At 45.5% G+C, this 21,178-nt stretch overlaps 1 protein-coding gene across 2 annotated transcripts; it reads right to left on the reverse strand.

The window, feature by feature from the left end:
* Nucleotides 1-1,794: 1,794 nt before the first annotated feature.
* Nucleotides 1,795-19,426, reverse strand: LOC122783414 (SLIT and NTRK-like protein 3). Of its 2 annotated transcripts, none has more exons than XM_044048195.1 (7): nucleotides 19,082-19,426; nucleotides 15,416-15,697; nucleotides 14,988-15,239; nucleotides 14,630-14,745; nucleotides 13,479-14,408; nucleotides 12,152-12,371; nucleotides 1,795-4,455 (listed from the first exon to the last, which is right to left on the reverse strand). In XM_044048195.1, exons 2-7 carry the CDS (start codon nucleotides 15,629-15,631, stop codon nucleotides 3,301-3,303), a joined length of 2,889 nt encoding a protein of 962 aa, XP_043904130.1. In that variant the 5' UTR covers nucleotides 15,632-15,697; nucleotides 19,082-19,426; the 3' UTR covers nucleotides 1,795-3,300. The 2 variants fall into 2 exon arrangements, with proteins under 2 accessions (XP_043904130.1, XP_043904129.1); XM_044048194.1 differs by having other exon boundaries at nucleotides 18,920-19,426.
* Between the last annotated feature and the right edge of the window lie 1,752 nt (nucleotides 19,427-21,178).

Here is a 21,178-nt window from a genome sequence, read left to right on the forward strand (position 1 = left end):
CTGAATGTTTATGTAGGGAAGAGTATGTGCACACACACACACACACACACACACAGAAAGGATCTGCCCGTTGCAGCTCAGGCTAAATCTATTATGCAAAATGTTTTAATCAGGCTAATTGTCCAGCTCCTTGCCATGGCTCTGCCATCTCTACTTAACCAATGCCACAGCAGCACTGCTTTGCTTTGCTTCTTTTTTTTTTAAGGAATAAATGACACAGCGGTGGAGGAAGAGCGAGAGGCAATCTAAGCCACAGAGGCCCACAGGCGTTTGAAGTCTAAAGACTCTTTCATCCTCGACTCTGGGAAATGAATGATTTTTTTTCACACAGTGACAGGACAGCTCTGACAGGACCCAAACACATGAACCATGGCAAAGCTGTCAGATAGTCAAACACACACATACACGGACTCATACACGGGCACACAGGGAAACACCAGTGCAAAATACATGCACACACACACACACACACACACACAGCTGGAGCAAATCCAGAGCAGAAAGTGTCGCAAAAAGAAACCCCGTTCCTGGCGTGAGGAAGTGAAAATTGAGCGTTAAGAGTGAGACGGGAGGGGAGAATGGGATGCAGAAAATGATGCTATAATTAGTTGTTTGTTGCTCTAACTGCCATTTAATTTTAACTGTGCCTCTTTGTCTGTAGACACAATGAGGCTGATGTGGCGTGAGTGAACTACACAGCTTAGAGGATTAAGGCTGGACTGGAGCTGCGGCGGCGCACTCACTCCCTCCATCACGCACAACAAACAAACACAGAGCTGCCTCACACACACACACAAACACCTCCAACAAACAAAGGCCCACCCCAGTGAATACACACACACACACGTCTGTGCAGCTACTCTTCTTAGGACACTGCATTGATTTCCATTCATTTGGACAGCCTAAACACAGCATTATCCTTAACCATCACCAGTTAATGCCTAAAATGATCCAAACCACAATTCAATCCTTAGCCAGTGGATGAGGATCTGCCTCTTTAGGACCAGGTTTTGGTCTCAATCAGGACTACTAGTGCAAGTTCACACACACAGTCAGTCCTGTGTGTACGCACAAATGCATCCACGGGGGGGATTATCTGCGCAACAGAGTTGTGAACAGTGAGGAGTGAGGAGGCGTCTGAAGAGCTGCACTCATCACCAAAGGATGGAGAGGAGCACAGCGGAGCAAGAGAGGAGAGAAAAAAGACACACGTAGACACACCTCGGTGTGAGCTACCTGTTTGCTGAGCAGCATATAGAACAGCAGCATCTCTCTGTGTCCACCCTGTGAGGCTGAGCTGACAGCCAGAGCCATGAGAGGGCACGGGGGGGGGGGAGGAATGTGAGGAGGAATAAAAGGACAAATCAGACGGAGTTATTAAAGTGGAGGAGGAAAAGGGAAATGGAGAAAATCGTTAAGAACGAAACCGAGCTGAGAATAGATGGAGTAATTCGCGACCTTAGCCCCTGGGGCCACCAGCCTTACATGTCCTTATCTCCCAGATAGAGTGTATTGATTTTATACCATTAATGTGGTAGATTTCACACTATTAGCTCCTATCTCCGCCCCTTGAGTATGCGAGGAACCCTGCAGGCACTCAGCTTTGCTCAACTCTCATCTGATCTCTCCGACAACATGCTGCATGGACGAGCTTAGAGGCGCCGCGCACCTCGAGCTGTTTCTTTTCACGCACCATTAAGGGAGACCAAGAGAGGGAGTGTGCGTTTATGGTGGGTCAGGGCATGTGTTCGTTAGTTAGCGTGTGCGTCACATAGTAGCTGGTTGTTTTTTTTGTTTTTTTTACATAGCACCCTTTATTGTATTTCATGGGTCGGCGGTAAGAAGGCTGAACCAGATGCAGAATCATCCTATACATTAATATACCATGATCCCTTACAGGAGCTTCAACACGCAAAAACTAAGAATAAATATATTCACAACTGCCTCTACTATTGGTAGGAGATAAAAGCATAAAAAGGTACCTCCGTAAAAGATAATCGATAAGTGAAGAGAAGCGTCTGTCATTTTGTTAAACAACAAGAAACAAAAAAAAGCCTTCATGTCCTGGTTTTAGTCCTTTTTTTTTTTTTGCCGTTCAATTTTCCTCTGAGAAATACTAAAAAAAACTTTAAAAAAAACCCCAATACAATGACCTTGATGCCTTTTTCCAATAAAAGAAAAGCGTAGAGGTCCCCATGGCCCGAGCTGATTAAGAAATCCAAAAAAGCATCCGTTGCCACAGTGTCCTTCTGTGTCGTCGTCCTTCCTTTAGTTTGTCTCGCATTCAAAAAAAACAAAACAAATTTCTTTCTTTCGTTTCCAGGAAGTTTTTTTTATATATGTATATATATATAATTTCGCACAGGAACCAACTGTTCGCGGTTAAGTCCCCTCGTCTATCTCTGTAAAAATTCAACGGGATAAGCAAATTAAGTTAACTGAATGAGATGAAAATGAACTGAACTGCATACAAACAACTCCAATATTGACTGGGTACATTATTATTTTTGGCTCATCCAGGGAATGCAATTATTCGGCGGCTTTGATTGGTTTTTATTCTCAGTCGTCCATCAGCGTACCATCTGTTGGTAGTCAAACCTCTTTGTTTAGATAAATAGATCTGTATTCATAGAAAAATAAGCATTGACCACACTGCTGGCTGTTCATTGCTAAGGCACTTGGCTGTTTTTCAATAATTTCCCCCTCCCCTTTTCACTTTGCCTCCGTCGCTTCCCCCTTCCTCCTATGCGTCCGTGCGGCTCGCTCTGCGTCGTCTGATCGTCGTCGTCCGTGACTCTGTGTTGGATGTTGCAAAGTTCTGGTGTGTGTTTCATCTCCACATAGGTCTTTTTCGAGAGTGAAAAAAACATGAACATTAACACCCACCACCACCACCACGGCACACCATCTCATGCTCACTGTGGCGCCGAGTAGACGCACAGAGCCTTGGTTCTTTACAGTTGTGTGGTGGATGGATGGATGGAGGAGAAATAAAATACTGTAGTAGCTGCAGCTGAGGTTTTGCCTCCAGGCTGAGATCTGGGTTCAGCAAATCCTTTCCAAATCTATACGCCAGTAGTGGGGAAAATAGAAAAACTGACCTCAGCTCGTTATCCAGGTATAAACATAGTGTGTGGTGGTGTAGTCCTGCTTCCCCACAGGGTCCTCTGAAAGTCATGCCAGCCTTTGTACAGGAGTCATTGTTAGTGGATGATTCATCGCCCAAGAGGGAGATGATGAGGAGACATGAGAAGTGGGGTAACAGTGGAGGAGTGGAAGGGAGGGGGAGGAGTAGAAGTGTTAGAACTGGTACGAGCGGTCCAGCACCTCCATGTAGTCTGGTGTGGTCCTCAGCCTGGCCTGCTGCTCCCCTGCAGCCTGCTCGCTCTGGCTGCCGTTGCTCCCGCCCGCTGTGGAGCCGATTGTGGTGACCACGAGCACTGGGTCGGGTCTGGTGTCCTGTTTAGAGTCTTGGGGGTGCGGGTAGCGGGGCGGGGGCCTGGCGTACCTATCTGGCAGGTCTCTGAACTCTGGGGTGGGGAGTCTGAAGAGGCAGTCCACCAGTTCAACTTTAGGGGTGGGGCCCTGGCTGTCTATAACGGTGGGGCAGAGGATGCCGTTGCCGTGGAGATCGGCAAGTGGTCCCATTGCTCCTGTAACAGTGCTGATGGGTGACGAGGACACCTCCAGAGTCCAGTCCCTCTCCTTCTCTGCTGCAGAGTGGTACCCTCCCTCGCTCTCTTTGGAGGCGGCGAACGCCTGTTGCTGCCGCGGCCGCTGCTTCACCGCCGCGTCCTGCTCCTCCTTGTAGGTGGCGCTGCCGCCGCTGCCACACACGTGCGAGGCTGCGCCGTGGTCGGAACCCTTGGATGCCGCCACTGGGGGCATGATTGTGTCATAGACGTGATTGTGTTCCGGCGGAGGCAGAGGCGGAGTCTCTGGAAGACTGTGGTGGTGGTGGTGGTGGTGGTGGTGATGGTGCGTCTGCTCGGTGAATATGCCACACTCCATCTGGATGCCGGCCAAGTCCACCTCTCCCTGGCGACGGAATGGCAGCTTGTCCCGCCTCCTCAGGGCATAGGCGATTAGTGCCGCTGCTGCGAAGAACGCAGAGACAAATAACACCAGCAGGCTGAGCACTAACACCGACAGAGGGATTGAATCCTTCCCCGGAGGGATCAGGGGGCCCAGCCCTGAGCTCGGGTAGCCAACCGATACACCTGTGTCTGCAGCTGTGGAGGTGGCCGTGTGCTCCTCGCGCTCCTGGTCCTCCTGCGTCTCCAGCTCGGGGCAGAGCAGCTCCATGGAGAGGGAGCGCAGATCGACGCCTTTGGTCTTCTCCGGGGAATGGCAGACCACCTCTCCCACCACCACCACGGCGCTGAGCCCCTCCAGCCAGCGCTTGAGCGGAGCCGCTTCACAGTTGCACTCCCACGGGTTCTGCTGCAGATCCACCTGGAGAAATACATAACACCACAGCGCCTTGTCATTGTGTAATAGCACGCTAATTACCTCTCTGCCATGCAATGCACATTCATGAATCACGGTGAGGGAATGTAAACAAGAGCAGATCACGTGACCAACTTCCCTGTGATGTATACGAGTAACTTTTAATGTCTGGTTATTGAAGAATAATCCAGAGACCGAGACTCTAATAAGGTGACAATAAGACAAATGCTTCCTCTGCTACCTTTGCCTCTCACCTGCAAGATTACACAGAAAATGAGTTTTTCCACATTTGCATAAAAGAACACGGCTCTTGACGATCGCTGGTGTCTCTCTAAATTATTATTATTTAGTTTTACGATGCAAGAGTTGCTGATGAATGTAATGATGTCATTACAGGGTTATCAGAACACCTGAACGGCTGCACACACAGTCATGATATATTTCCCATCGTACGACGATGTGACCAATTCGGCTCGTTCCTCCCACAAGTGCGCTCTTCAAAAGCTGTTGACGCGTGTGCTACAGCTGGTTATGGGTTTGTTTCGGATTAAAATAAAGACCACTCAGAGTTTCTAGAAGAGGCTCGTCGCCAGGTTTGGTGCGAGCGCTCTTTGTTTTCAACAATAGATGCGATGTGATGCAACGCTCCCGTCCTCGCCGTAATCCAATAGGTGCGTGCATAAATCCCTTTTTTCCCCCCTCATTCATTCGGCGCTATTGATTGTGCGTCCTGAAACAAACTCAAATATTCACTTTGCCGTACGTTGGGAAAGAACAAAAGCTGATTATGCACAAAAGGAATCACTTAAATCACATCGTATTGTCATCAAATCTGATCTGCTCTGTATCTTTAGCAACGACATTGGCAATGAAAGCTGATATTCTCTTTGTCACACTCCCAACAAGCTTGCACAAGCGCTGCCACGCTAATATGGTTAGACCGACTCCCTGGCTCACAGAAATGGATGGGTGTGTTTCAAGATGATTCAGCATCGCTAGTTGCGGGAACTTTCGGCGCAGACGTGTCGTAACTTTATTGGCGTTAGCCCGCTGTGAGTTTCCGTGTTCAATAAAGACATAATTGTGAACGTAAAGTGAGCGGAAACGACACTCCGCTGCAGTTTTAATGGCGTTCCAACACCTCCACTGTATTAAAGGTCACCGGGAAAACTGCAACTTACAAGTCCCTCCATTATTGTGACCCATTTGGGTCTGTAATGTGGCACGACTGAACATTAATAAACAAGCTGACATTTTAAATAAACACCGTATGGCCAAAATGTCAGCTTGTTTTGCGGCTTCATAACTTCTGCAGCCACAGATTGAAATTCTTCAGGCATTTTATTCCCAGGAATTGTTTTCCTTTCACGCAGATCCCACAGGGATCCATCGCCTTCTCTTTTGCAAGCGTCTGTCCGACATGTCCAACACAGTTTACGATTTATACGCCTGGTCACCTAGCGCGTTATTTGCTGTCGACTTGTCAGTCAGCGTCGTGTTGCGATGGGGAAATTACGGGCCCAGTCCGACACGGTGCTGTTTGCAAGTGAGACGCAAGTGCACGAAACGTTATATTGTTTTTATAATGAGGCTTTGGGGTGAGCTCATTATGCATTCTGCCACTTTTCATATGGTATGGATCCATTTAAGTGCAACACGTTTTTTGATTCTGCATAATCAGAAAGGAAAAATCCATTAAAAACACAGAAACCCCTCTTTTTCCCCCAGAAAATGTACTTTGTCGGGCCAAAGTAATGAGTTCTGTTTTGATTTAGAAGTGCCGGGGCTTTCACCTGTTCCACTGCATATAAATGCAAATATCTAATAGGCCAATCAACAATCTGCCAATCAGCAGCAACCCAATACATTCAGGCATATAGGCACAGACGAGACAATCTGCTTAAGCTCAAATGGAGGATCTGAATGGGGACCAGAGATGATTTAAAGTGACTTTGAATGAGTCAGAAACTGCATGATCGACTGGCACAAGAGATGCTTGTGCATGAGAGAACGGTCCAGAAAAGAAGCCGGTGTTAATTCTCTGCAGCAACAGCTAATGCCACAGATCAGAGGAGAATAACCAGACTGGTTTGATATTATAGAGCGGCAACTGTAACCCCCGGTAACCACTGATTACAACACATTGAACCTTGAAGCAGCGGAAAACTACACTGGGTGCCACTCCTGCCACATTATAAGTTGTCCTTTGTCCCTAATAAAGTGGCCACTGAGTGTGGCTCCTGTGGGTTTTTATTATTATGACAGCGATCAAAGCTCAAGCAATAATTGTTGAAAATTTACTTGGGAGCCATAAAGAAAATCACATCAGGGGAAAAATTCAAGATGCTCTCAGTGAGCCATGTATCTTAAAATTGATTGCTTTGCCCAAAAAGCAATATCCTGTCAGTCATTAGAATTGCTCCAGTTAGCTCAGAGTCAATAATATGAGCAGGGTTTTAGAAAGTTCTGGTGCAGGGATTTTGCTGGAGTCTCTGGTGATGAGACGCCCCAGAGTGTCGGCTTGCCAAGCCTGCTGCTCCATATTGATGCGTGCACTTCATTGTCTTTTGAATAATACACACGGTGAGAATGAAAAGAGTGCACGTTTGAAGAAGAATCCGCCGTGTGTGCAAAATGACGGGTGTAATCCAGGAAAGCATTGTTGCGGCTGCGCCGTGAATTAATACGAAGACGGGAGAAACAAATCCACTCGTAGATACTCGTGCGCGGCTATATCTCATCGTTAGTGATGTTGAGTGCATCCCACAAGGTTTTTTTTTTTTCCTGAAGAGTCATAATTTACTTTGATAGTGTACCTGCCCTCCTTTTGCATGCCTCGTCAACTTCTACCTCAGATAGTGATTTTCCCATTTTTCCTAGAGTGACTTCAACAGCCCCTTGAGGAGGGGCACGAACTTGTTCAATCCAGCGGTTTGTGTTTCACGTAGGTAGAGCGGGAGAGTGTAGTCGTAATGGCAAAGAGCAAGAGTTTCTGGTCCACTGAGGCAATTGTTAGTGGAGAAATTGGCATCTCTGCGTCGGTGTGATTGCTGAACATCAGTGCAACACGGTGAATTGATTAAAAAACAGAAAAAAACGTGGACTTTTAATCTGAGGGACAAAAACAAACACAGAGTTTAAATGCTACCATTATTCGTTATTTATGTGGATTCTCTGTTCAATATATATATATATATATATATATATATATATATATATATATATACGCGGCGTTTGCGACATGAAACGACAAAATGCACTCGTAAGCGGCTTGGTGTCATCTTTTATCAGATGTTTGTAAATAGAATTGTTTTTCACTGCCTATTGATGTATAAAAATAGGAATAATCACACGCTTAAAAAAAACATCACCTCACCGTGACTCTTTCATGGATCAAAAAAAAAGGAAAACAATCTAAGTTAAACTTTGTTGACAATAAAACTTCAGTAAACATCATTATATAGGTTACTGAAACAATAATATCTAATACTTATTATTTCATGCCATATTATTCAGCCCTACAGTTAGAGGAATGGAAGTGGTTATTAAAACACGATTACTCCTCCATCTCAGGAGCGAGTTGCCTTTTATTTCATGTAACAAAACAAAACAACCGTAGTGTGAAGCGGGAGGAGTTAAACTCTGCCTTTAATGGCACCTAATACTGACAAACACGGGTAATACAATAACAGTCCATTTCACTCTATCGCAAAATGACTCCGAGATTTTTCAGTGCATAAACATAAGACGATAAGTTCTCTACATTCAGGTTACAAAACAGCCAACTGAATAAATGATGCCCGGAGCAAATAAGTAAGAGTCCCATTGATCTGGTACAACGTTAGTGGTTAATCAACTCTACCTGGCTCTCAGATGAGTTTTAGAACAAAATCAATGCTAATTTAATTCATGTGGCCCATGTTAATGTCCAGCTAACATTAATCAACCGGCTCGCTGTTAGCCCTTTCGCATCACTAAACATTTCTGACCCGAACTGTAACATTGAATTTTAAAACCGCCCTTCAAGCTGAAGGTTTAAACGGGAGTACGTCAACGACTGGTTTAGTCTAACTCTTGTTTGTTGTATATTTCAGTATCTCAGTACCCAAGCTAATAGCTAACTATTATAGCAGTTACACGCTATGTCTGTTTCTGTAACTCTTACTAACGTCATATTAATATGTTTCCCTTTCATTTTTGTCACTGACAGTTACAAGATGGAAATCATTTAGTTGGAGGAAAAAAATCTTTGCTCGGCTCTACTTACTCGGTCACATCGTTTTCCATGACTATAGTATCTCCTCAAACTGCCTCGCCGTTGTTTTATACGCGACTCAAACACCAACGCAAAGCAGTTGTTTTCAGTGTAACTGAATCGTTAGAATCATTAGAAAAAAGTTCATTAAAAAGTCCAGTACTTCCTCCATGACTGGAGCACAGACACTCAATTAAAATACGGCTGAACGGGTCATGATTCGGGTCACTTAATACACCAGACTCCACTGTTAAATAGTGAGATTTTAGAAATTTTCTCGCTAAATGTTAGAAATGTTTTCAGGATTTTTAAGTCTTTTTAACTGATCTACAGTCTGGCATTGTTCGCTTTGATTCCTGTGTCTCATGTCGCGCTCATGACTCTTGCAGTGACAACACTCTATGACCAATCAGTGGCCAACAGTCTGTTGACATCACATTTTAGCATCGGCTCAGCTCGTTGCAACCTCGCCAGAGTGTAGTCGAGCCGAGCTGTGCTATACTGTAAAATGGAAAAGCGCCAAAAGACTCACAACTCCACGTGTATAACAGCATTTAAAGGCGCGCCTTCTTGAATTTCACCTATATGTTGCTATACAGTGCCGCAGTAAATTGGAGTTTTGTATCTTGTACTAGAAACTTGGAAGAAATCCAGTAGTCAAGTAAAAACCAATGTTATTGGGCATTACAGTAAATGCAAGGTTTTACTGTGGTGGGAACTCGTATTTTTCAGTCCACCTTTCCCAAGAGTAAATTGTTTTTCTATCTCATCACACAAGGTGAAATGTTCCTCTGGGCAAATGTATTTAATGATAATAATGAGGAAGTGCATTTTTTCCCCTGCAGTTACTAAGAAAGACGCGTATCCCTGAACTGTGTGCACTGTATTATTTCTGGAATCTACTCGATGCTGATTCACTCAACTTAACAAGAGGTTGCTATGAATTCTCTAGTCAAGAAATTATAGCCGAGCATTTTTTCTTTTTTTTTTCTTTAATTAGTCATCAGCAGTTGTGGGTGTAGATGTATAATCCTGCACTTGACTGACAATGACTCTAAGCTATACATGCTGTTGCATTGTGATTATCCAAACTGATCATTGCAGCAGCTGTGAGCTTCTGACTGCCTCCATTTGTGGTACTTTTCTGATTTTACTGTGCAAACACTGGCTGCAAAAACATATGCCGGTGCCCAGAAATCCCACTTACCGAGCTTCAAACAGGCCAGCAGAAAGTCAACAGGTGATATCAATGTCACATTATTTCCTGCAGTCCATGGGTAGCACTAATGTGGCTTTGTCACAGTTGCAACAACCTGATAAATGAATGTATTCAATTACCATGCCGCAGGTTTTTGAGCACTACAGTGGTGATACTGCTGGGCTTTATGAATACAGCCCACGGTGTACTTGCATTTGGTAAACGCTTTAATGCTCTTGGACATCACAGGGCAGCGCAAAACTGTAATACACGTCTACATGGCGCCTCCATCTCCATAAACCAGAGTCATCCTTCCCTCCAGCACATATTTACAAACAGCCCCTGAAATGCCAGCCTCACCCACACTATCGTCGGATCAGGATTTCTGGAGAAAAGTAAAACGGAAATCCACAACGACATCCAGGCTAATCCACACACACCCACCTTGCCTCGTTCTACTCTGGCTGTCTAAGAAAAGACCCTTACACTAAATTTGGATGAAAAAAAAATGTAATACCTAGGGTTCAGCTCTTATCGGCACATTGTGTACAGCAAGCCGCCACATAATGCTGCTGTTAAATGTGCGAGGCAAACAAACAGTGAATTTCATACATACTGTGCAGCACAAGCATGCTTGCAAATATGTGTGTGTGTGTGGGGGGTTCAGCTTTCCCCAGTTTAGCTGGTGATTTATTAAGACCAATTATGCAAATTAAGACAATTGCAATTTTCCAATTAGAATACCTGAGGCACATCCACGGTCCCACATGCCCCAGTAGAGCTCTCGAAACAACAGGCGACTCAGATGACAGAGGAAACAGCTGCTGTGCCACAGACCAGGAGATCGGGGGCCTGCCAGAAGTTTTAAATGCAGTTTGTCTCTATCTGACACCGAAGCTTGTGTTGTTTATTTTCAAGCTGTGATGAAACAATCTTGCTTAGCAATGACATTTAAAAAATGTCTTTGTATAATTGTTTTGTTTTTTTAACTAAATAATTCGGTAACATTCCTTACCCCATGGAATTTGATTTGATTCAAACACTTTTCACGAAGGAAATAAAATGTCGAGTTAATCATTCAAAAATATTGTATTTTGAAAGAGAACAAGTGAGGGAGCGCAAAGAGCAAGTGAGGGAGCGCAAAGAACAAGTGAGGCCCGCGTGAGGTGAGAAGAGCAAATGAGTGGCAAAGGAGTGAGGAAGCGCAACAAGTGAGGGGCAAGTGAGGGAGCTGAGGGAAAAAGAACTAATCAGCGAGTGCAAAGAACAAGTAAGGGAGTGCAAAGAACAAGTGAGGGAGTGCAAAAGACAAGTGAGGAGTGCAAAAGACAAGTGAGGGAGCAAAGAGCAAGTGAGGCAAAGAGCAAATGAGTGGCGCGAGTGAGGATAGTGAGGGAAAGTGAGGGAAAAGAGCAAGTGAGGGAGCGCAAAGAGCAAGTGAGGGAGCGAAAAGAACTAATCAGCGAGCGCAAAGAACAAGTAAGGGAGTGCAAAGAACAAGTGAGGGAGTGCAAAAGACAAGTGAGGGAGTGCAACAACTTAACAACACAAATGTTTTGTTGCCGAACTATGCAAACACATTTATTCACGAGTTCTACTGCACTCACACATCAACAGTGGAGCTGTGAACACAAACGCTTGTCATTCAAACGCGCTACGGCGGTGTCGTGTTTTTGGGCGTGTCTTTTGCTTCGCTTTTGCTCGCACGGCACGCACGCTGCAGGAGTGGAGAAATGTTCTACTTTTTTTTTTTGAAGTGGTAGCAGCAGCACTGGCCAAATCACATTATGCAAATATTCCATCACAAGTGCTAGCCAGTGAAATGAAGTTTAAGCTCAAACACTACACACAGCTCTCAGACGAGGCCCTTCTCCCTGTTGCTGGTGTGTTTTTGCCTTGAGGTTTCGCTACGCCGGCGCCATTTTGAGTACACGGACGTCACGTGCAACCAGGTGTCTATAGGATGATACCAGCTGTAAATCACACGGGTGTCCACTCATATGTATCCTGCTTTATCCTCTATGTTCCTCTAAATGGAAATGTAATTCACAGAATCCAAATCATGTGCAATTGAAGACCTGAGAAGTTGTAAATATAAAAATATTTTTGCAACCAGTGGTTAATTAATATGTTGTTACCTCCGGGTTGGCTTCAGGGAGACTATGTCCATTTTTTTTCCGTACACTGATACATCACCGTTAGCTCTGCTAACAATCAATCACTGAGTGCAGTTTCAAGTTTGTACCAACCTGCACGAGTCTGGTTAAGTGCTCCAGCACGCCCTCCATAGGAAGCTGCAAAAGGTGGTTGTTCCTCAGATTGAGTCGAGCCAGATTAACTCCAGAAAACACACCGAGAGGGAGGCTCCGCAGGAGGTTGGCGTTGAGGAACAACAGCTGCAGGGACGGCATGGTGTCCAACGTCCCAGGATCTATCTCGTGGATTTCGTTATACTCAAAATAAAGGAACCTGCAAATGAAGTACGAGGCAGTGTTAGGAGATATTAAAGCTGAGGACAGATAATGGGAATAATGGCAGTACGACAAGCCAATGAGGTCATCTGTTTATCTGTCTTTATCTTAGCTTGGCTGGGTACAAAAACATTACTTTTGATTCATGATTAGGGCGCAGTATGAATTTTTAAATCGCTTTATTTTTTTCATTTTGCTCTGTGGGTAATTTACCTCTCCTGCACCACAGAATAGTAATTACATCAACTCATAACAGAAATTTGATTTAATCTGCACCTTCCCTGCTCACAGCTGATTAGATGATCAGTGGTGAATTATATTGTGTAATTTTACACTGATGACTGCTTACACTTTCCTTGGCATGCCTGATCGTCATGTTAAATTTAAGATACTTTGAATTTTTAAAGTGTTTTTCAATGGCAGAAATCAGCCGAGGTTCACATGCCCCTGAGTCACTAACAAAGGCTAACGAGAGGTTAAGAGGAAAACTTTCTGGATATCCTGAGAGTGTCTTTATTATTGATTAATAGTCAAATTAACAGGTCTTTGGATCTTCGGAACTGAAAATGAAACGCTCTGAATATGAAGCTATAGCGGCTCGAACAGCAGCACAGCACAAAAGGTTACGTAACGTCCACTGTGCATTATTTACAGAGGAATTATCTTAATCTACCAGCGATACATGTGCATAAATATGGCAGGTTTGTTTTTAATGATGAGCCTTTTTCATGGACGCAAACTCCAGACGTCGCGCTGCCATATCAACACCTCTGTATGCAAATGAGTAAAAAAAAAAAATGCTTCAATTTCCGTGTTGTCACTCAAACCAGGCTCGCACTTCACTTCAACTGATTAAAGAAGTGTGACTAACAAATGACACTCCTGGAAGAGAATGGGCACCTTTCATTCCAATCAAACTCATAATGGTAATCAAGACGTTCTGCGTCACGCTATGCCAGTATGACAGCAAAATTAATTTCCGTGTACTTACACACAAATGTGTAAATACCTAAGATGACATGCGGCTACAGAGAACCTAATTAGTCTGAAGTGCTTGAGATGCTTCGAGTGGTCCAAAAGCAGATAAAACAAAAAAACATCCTACCTTAGATTTTGCAGCCCCAGGAACACGTGCGGGCTGAGCCTCTCCAGGTTGTTCTCATTCAGGTAGAGGCTCCTCAGGCTTGTCAGGCTGGAGAACGCCCCCTCCTGAAGGTAGGAGATGCGGTTGTTCCCCAGGTGAAGCAGGTCGAGACTGGAGAAATTCCAGAAGTCTGTACGGTAGATCCTTTGAATTAAATTCCCACTCAGGTAAAGCTTGCGGCCATTGAGGGGCCGAGGCGTGAGCTGGGACACGTTGACGAAGCCGTTCTCCTTGCAGTTGACAGTCAGGCCGAGGTCTGTGATGTGCAGGTTGCAAGTGCAGCCCAGGGGACAGATGATGGGGATGGGGGGCCGTGTTTGGTAGCCGGCCACCGGGGGATTCTGGTTGGGAATCAGGCTGCGAGGTGTAGGGGATATTCTCGAGGGTCTTGGCCTTTTAGTCGGTCTCAGGTGCCTGTCCCTGTCTTTACGCTCTGCCGAGGAAGAAGACGACGATGTGGAAGAAGTGTGAGTGTTCTGGCGAGAGCCATGGACCATAGAGGAGGGTTTAGTTGGTCTGACTCGCCCTGGGTGGGAGTTGGGTTTCGAGATAGGAGGCAAATGTTGGGGCTGTGATCCTGTCGACGTGCCGCCCCCCTCTCCTTGAAGCTCTTTATCCGGCAGAACTGCACACAGCTCCTTTCGCGGGATTTCCCGCAGGTCCTTGCCGTGAAGATGGAAGGGATATTCACATGTAACATCCCCAACGACGGCCGTGTAGGGGATCTGACCCAGCCACTGCTGGAGCTGCACTGCCTCGCAGCCACAGTTCCAAGGATTCTCCTCGAGCTGTAGCTCCATCAGGGAGCGACCGATGTACTCCAGGGTCCCAGCATATGCTAGGCTCTTCAGACGGTTTCCCCGCAGGTCCAGATGAGTCAGAGACACAGATCTGGTGCAGGAGGGAGGGACATAGTAATGTGGGTTGGATGAAAAGACATTGATAGTAAGAGAACACATTGGTTCACACATTCCATTTTTGAGAAATCTGCTTTTTTTAATCTGATGATTAATTCAGCAACACTACACGCCGTCTACTTGTGTCTGTATAAGTTGTGCAAATCGGTTGTGGCATAAATGAAAAGCTTTGCAGTTAAGTAATTGGAATCTAACCTGAACAAATGAGCAGGTAAGACGGGGATCAGGTTGTCATTGAGGATGAGAACCCGGAGCTTGTAGAGGAACCTCAGAGCGCCGCTGTCAATTCGTTTGATCACATTGTAGTCAGCCTGAAGGTACAAGAGATGAACATGTAATTGCTTTATTTCAGAAACAGAGTAAACACAAAGCCGAGGCACTCTCTTCATTTACAACAGTCGCACAGATCTCGAGAAAATCTTTTTTACTGCTCAGACCACCTGCTAACTGCTCTAACTATTTCTGTCACCGCTGCCTATTACAATCTCACACAACCTTGTCAATAATTGTGTCAGTCATAGAAAATCAATGGGGATTACTGTCTCCAACCCACCTGGAGGTATTCCAGAGCCTCTAAGCCAGCGAAGGTGTCATTTCTGAAGACCTCCAGCTTGTTCTCGTGGAGATACAGGCGTCTCAGTTTGGCCAGCCCATGAAAAGCTCCCACTCGGATGTCCTGGAGTGCATTGTTGCCAAGGTTTATCGACACTGCGTTGCCAAGGTGCTGAAACCCGTTGCTATAGAGACGCCTTAGAGAGTTCCTCTGGAGGTTGAGTTTGAAAGGGCGGACCCATGATTGTGACACCTAAGTGATTAATTAGAGGTCTGACTAGTTATCTCATTAAATTCATGGATGGAACAGATAAAAGCACCCATAAGCCACATTAAAGGCGGCATATTAGACTTGGAGATGCGGCCAAAGACAAGTGCAATTAAAGGCGGCGCAGGTCTTGCGTGCATATACAGATGAATTGACGATACCTGGCTGACATTGGTGAAGCCCCGCCCATCGCAGTGCACGTGCAGCACGCCCTCTTTGACCTCACACGTGCAGGGCTCGAAGCAAGGCTCGTCCACTTCCTCCTCGGAGTTGTCCACCAGAGGGGTGTGCGTGGAGGTGGGGGTGGGGGTGGGGGTGTGCGATGCCCACGACACACACACACACCCCAGGGCCACTGCCAGAGTGACCCACTGCATCCTCCTTACTTCTGCTTCTCAGCGCAGCAGCCTGGGGCTACAGCCCGTCATTGGCCCTTCACAGCACTACACGGCAACACACACACACACAGTTAAAAGCCATTTCAGGATGAATCAGGTTGATGATACATCACAAGCATACTGAAGCAGTCACAAAATAGGAGTTAAATCGCACAGACTGGAGTGCCATAGGGAAAGAATTACACTGCACAGGAATAATGATGTACAGTTCAACAGTGGGCCACTGTACGCAACAAATACGATCTGAACCACGGTGAACATAAGTAAGAGGAATTTAAACCACGGCGAAACGGTGCTTTCAAAAACAAGACACAGCGATTTAAACACAGGCTGGAAAATCCGGTCAGCCGATAAAATGAGGCTCTCGCCTCAGATATTCAAACGCTGATGTTGAAAGTGCAAAACAAAGGCGAACACGTGGGCTAGTTCACCTGTGAATCACGCTTTATCGTTTTGAGAGTGGCTTTTTAGGACAAGTGAGGGTGGGGGTGGGGGTGCAGCTTGAGATGATGATGATGATGATGAATGTATTCATCTGTTTTTTCTCGAATGCCTGGTGAAACCGAAATGTCACGCACGTGTTGTTTTAGTGTATGCATTATGAATAGGGGGTGAATTCAAATCAGACGCACAATGCCGCTGTCTAATGAACTGCTCCATTTAATAAGATGAATGGCAATCAGACAACAGACGGATGCGGCACAAAATACCCAATATTATAAATCAGCGGAATATGTTATCAGCAGCCATCGTGTCTTGTCATAATCATTATTGTGATAATGACAGTGGAGTGGAACGAGTCGCTGCAAATCAAAAGTCTTCAAATTCTTTTTTTGGAGGAAAGGCAGCGCGGTAATGAGGCAGGGAACATGAGCCGATGGTGGAAGGACGCTGATGAGAGTGATACTGCAATAACAACAGTTGCAGTTGTCCAGGAAACAACAAAAAAAAAGGAAAGGAAAGGAAAACAGCTGAGATGAGAGACGTGCACGGGGATCCTTCCTCTCAAGACTTAATGAGATCTAAATTGGATAAAGCATCTCGAACCCGCTCGTACAGTGTTGAACACTGCCACACGAAATGCAATAATGATCACGATGGTATGGAAGCTGTAATCATACAGCAGTAATGGAGCATCAGTGAGTTAGACAAGGAGGCATCAGTGAAAACATCACTGGGAGCCTGCGAGAGGAAGAGCAATCACAGAGATGATTATGACAGGGGAGGGGGGGAAAGATGAAGGCAGATGTGGAAACGAGGGGAGGAGGAGGAAAAATGGGAACAAGGTGAAGGAACCGAGTAAAGGAGAGACGCAAGGATGAAAGAAGAGTAATAGGCCGAGAGTACGTACAAAGGATGAGGAAACAGGTGAGGTAGGAGAGAGAGAGCGAGAGAGGGATTGCGTAAGCAGTAAGAAGTCAGTCAAGGCTGCCACTCAGGACGAGAGCTCACAGTGAAACCAGTGAAATCTGATATTGATTACATCAAACCCTCCTCTCTCCCTGCACACACTGTACGCCTGCTGCACAGAGAAACAGTTACTGGAGCCAACTTGCATGCCCGTGTGCTGAAAACAATGTGAGGGAGGTCAAACCGTATCCAAAAAGTCTGCTTTTAGAGCCTGCCAAGTTACAGGCACAGGCAGCTAGAGTGTGTGTGTGATTTCATAATAAAAAAACAAAACAACGTAATGCCGCAAAAGGCTTGTCGGTCAATCCTACAACCATACCTTTATATAATAATAGTAGTTGTGGCTCATCAGTGGGTATATATAAGGCCTGTTTTGATTCGAAACTTTGACCCCAACATGTGTTTTGCTGTGGCCGATGCCAAACTTTATAAATACAGATTTTGTGTTTGTTTTTTAATAAAATATAACATTTTCAACAATAATGGACACACAAGTTTTGCTTAACCTACATAAACATTGATTGAACAACACTAATTTGAATTTTGAGATACATTTCCAACAAAAATAATAGTAGCATTTATTAAGTTTCTCAGGACAGAAATGTGTCGACTTCCATAGATAAGTAACAATCCAATACAAATACTTCAATTATTATAGTCTACTTGTAGAGATAGTTATTGTTTCACTTCTTAAAGGTTTGAATATAGTAATAGAAACAGATCTGCCACACCAGTGAAATCAGTCGCCAGTTTGAATGCCGTGGCTGATTGGCGTCACAGAAGGTGAAAATCATGTTATTTCACTGTGAAATTCTTACCTATTAATCAAAGTGCTCGGAGCATGTACCCTTCACACACACTCAGCACAGAACAATCTAGGCCAATGTGCTCGATAGTGTTTGACAAATTGGAATACGATACAAAACACAAGGCATTCAGAGTCCCCGGCAGACTCTCATTTTCATCCAAGAAATGCATTGTTTATCGCTGGGCCCAAAACGCCCCGTCTGGAGAGGAGATCAATCCTGACTCCACATATACCACAGGGATCTGTCCACTTAAGATTCCGCTTTTGTTGGACGGTCGTCTCTCCTTGGGATGAAACACAGTCAACAGTCGAGCCTCTTTTTCCCCAATCAGCCAAGTGGACTAGTCAGCAGTCGACACAGCTGAGCATCGTCATGTTAACAAGAATGGAAAGGAACTGTGTGTTGAGTGGTGACAGCACAGCAGAAAATCTATCTATCTATCTATCTATCTATCTGTCCATCTGTCCGTCCGTCTGTCTGTATGTCTGTCTTCATGTCCATCTGGAAACCGGCCCTGACACAGGTGTGGCTTTGCTTTCTTTCTTCTTTCTTGACTCTCTCTGTCTCTCTCTGTGACTTTTTTCTTTTTAGTCCACTCCACACACACACACACACACACACTGACGCAAACCGACCACAGATGACGGTCACTGCTTATTCTTCACAGTATTATTCATGTCACATAATTCCAGTGTCTACCTCTCTCTCTCTCTCTCTCTCCGTCCTCTCTGTCCGTCCCAGTACACAGAGTCTCACCCAGCTTCTCCCTGGCTTTTTTCTTCTTCTTCTTTTTTTTTTTAATCACATGGGCCCCTGCTCCCCAGTACAGACCTGCACTATCAGGCAAGAAGCAGCAGCAGCAGCAGCAGTATCACCCCTGATCAAACATATATGGGGGGCTCTATCAGCCTGGATAGCCCACAGCCCTCCAAGAAAATCAATTAGCCCCTATAACATCACAACAGACAAATGGTAATAGTTATCAGAATTAAAGCATGAACAATTACACAGCCTATAGTAATTAGCAGAACCCCCAAAAGACATTTACCAAGCTATGTATGAAAATCCTTGGCAAGAGTAACGCAATCCAATTGCATTCCCCATTGTCTGTGTGTCTCTTCCCAACAACCAGCAGCAGCAGCAGCAGCTTCTCTCTCTCTGATCCACACACAGCGACGATAAGCAGAGCAGGGATGCGGGCAATACTCACTCAGTCCGCCGCCAAAGAATTAAGGAACGACCGAGAAAACACTTTAGAGGCTGACTGTCGACATGTCGTTCACATTCAGCCGCACTCTCTCTCTCTCTCTCTCCCTCTCTCTCTCTCCCGCTCTCTCTCCTGTAGCTGCTGAGGCGGATGGGGAGAGAGGGAGGGGGTATCAGAGCAAGAGGGGGGACGTGATAAGACTGCAATGAGGTGGACGATAAAAACCAGGAGAGAAAGAGAGAGAGAGAGAGAGAGAGAGAGGCTTTAGGATGCAAGTCCGCTTCTCCACAGTGCAGCCCGTGGGAGCTGCGGCATCACACCGCTGGACAGGCGTGTACTTGCGCGGAGTTGTCGGCGATGCGTAGACGATGAAGAATCTCCCCTCTTCAACTCAAACACAACTGTGTAATTCATGAAAGAGGAGGAGGAGGAGGAGGGAGGGAGGGAGAGAGAGACGGAGGATCAATCATGCATTAAGGCGGCGCGCAAACTGCTAGTTTGCGAGGCATCATCAGCGCGCACGCACGCACGCACGCGCGCACGAGTTCCTGTGCGCGCCGTGGAGCCATGCAGTTGAGTTGCTCATCGTAAACAGATTACAGGAGACAGACAATGAAGGCCCCATAAACTTTCTCCTCACGTTTGCGCGCGTGTGCAGTCTGCTAAAAAAAATGCCCCGACTGTTCAGCTATACCGACAATAATTTATAATCTCATTAGTTTATTCATCGCTCCTCTTGCCCTTAAGCGACGACGGATTTCGTGAAACCGGTGTGCGTTACCATAGCGACTCGTGCCAGCTGGCGTTGTCGCTGTCGCGTACCTACCCCCCCAACACACACACACACAGGTTTTGTGCCTAAATGTACTGACCCCAACTGTAATAACTGTAATTAATAACCGAACCATAGTCCAAATTTTACCTCTACATTCACAAATAGAGCCTCAAAAAATGGACCAGGCTTTGGTCCCCATGACAACTTCTTCCTGATAAAGTCATTGTACCACAAATGGACCTACAGGGATAACAACAAATATTTGGTCAGCCAAATCAGGCTATACCCCTAACCCTAAATTAATAATGCCTATCCCTAACCTAACCATAATTTGCATCTTACCTCTAACTTTAACCAGGGGCCATTAGGACCATGTTTTGTCTCCAAAGGTTAGTGTTTAGAGGTAACAAATACATGTACACACAGGCACACACACAGGTTTCTGCTGCAATTTGTTGTTTGGACACGTCATTGACTTCCATTAATTTGTACAGCCTAACCAAAACTATATCCCAAACCTTTACACACACACACACACACATCATTAGTCAGGAAAACAGCGGTGACTTCCACAAGGGGGTAAAGCAGAGATTACAGGTGAGGCTTGAACGTCTGCATGGCCTTCATCATGCCATCTGTCTTGCCAAATGGAGGTAGTGGGCGCAACAGATGCCATCGGGATTGAGAGCAATGAGCTCTCTCTCCTCCACCACCAACACCAGCGTTTGCTTCCTGCTCTAATCACAGCCTGCTATGTGGCTCCTGCTTCATCAATACTTCCCTATATGATAAGTGACAGGTGGAGCGGCTTGTGAAACCCCCGGGGGGGGGGGGTTGTCCAGTCCCTCAATCAAGGACACCGCCGCGGACCATGGTTCCAACAAGCGTTCAGAGGTGTTTAAATAAGAGTGAGATGGTTTCATGACTATAGGAAAGGATTTAATAACAACATGTCTTCCGCGTTACTGAGCTAAAAGTTCAATTTTCAGTTCAATTTCACATTGATTTCGACGTGCATTAAGGTTGAATCACCTTGAGGAAATGGAGAGGTGCATCTCTCCCTCACTCACCCACACTCTGTACTACTTCCTCTCCCCACAGCAGTGCAGAGGGAAAGCTCTCCCCGGAGATTCCTATCAGAAACAGTAACAGAGACGGTTCCAGTAATATCAGGAAGATGTAGATGATGGTTATAGATTTCTGGGCTCTCAGGTGCATTAGGCGGTATTACAGCTTCCCCACAAGGCTACTTAATGCTCACTTGCAATGGAAACAGACCGGCAGATGCAGGGCATGTATGCACAGTCATATGATTACATGCGTCT

This window comes from Solea senegalensis, linkage group LG16, assembly GCF_019176455.1.
Source record: "Solea senegalensis isolate Sse05_10M linkage group LG16, IFAPA_SoseM_1, whole genome shotgun sequence".
NCBI classification, from domain to species: Eukaryota; Metazoa; Chordata; class Actinopteri; order Pleuronectiformes; family Soleidae; genus Solea; species Solea senegalensis.

Coding starts and splice junctions, on each gene's coding strand:
- LOC122783414 (XM_044048195.1), bottom strand. CDS start 15,631: ATGCAGTGGGTCACTCTGGCAGTGGCCCTGGGGTGTGTGTGTGTGTCG. Junction 14,409..14,629: donor TTACCTGCTCATTTGTTCAG/GTTAGATTCCAA, acceptor CTCCTGCACCAG/ATCTGTGTCTCTGACTCATC. Junction 12,372..13,478: donor CTGGGGCTGCAAAATCTAAG/GTAGGATGTTTT, acceptor CTTCATTTGCAG/GTTCCTTTATTTTGAGTATA.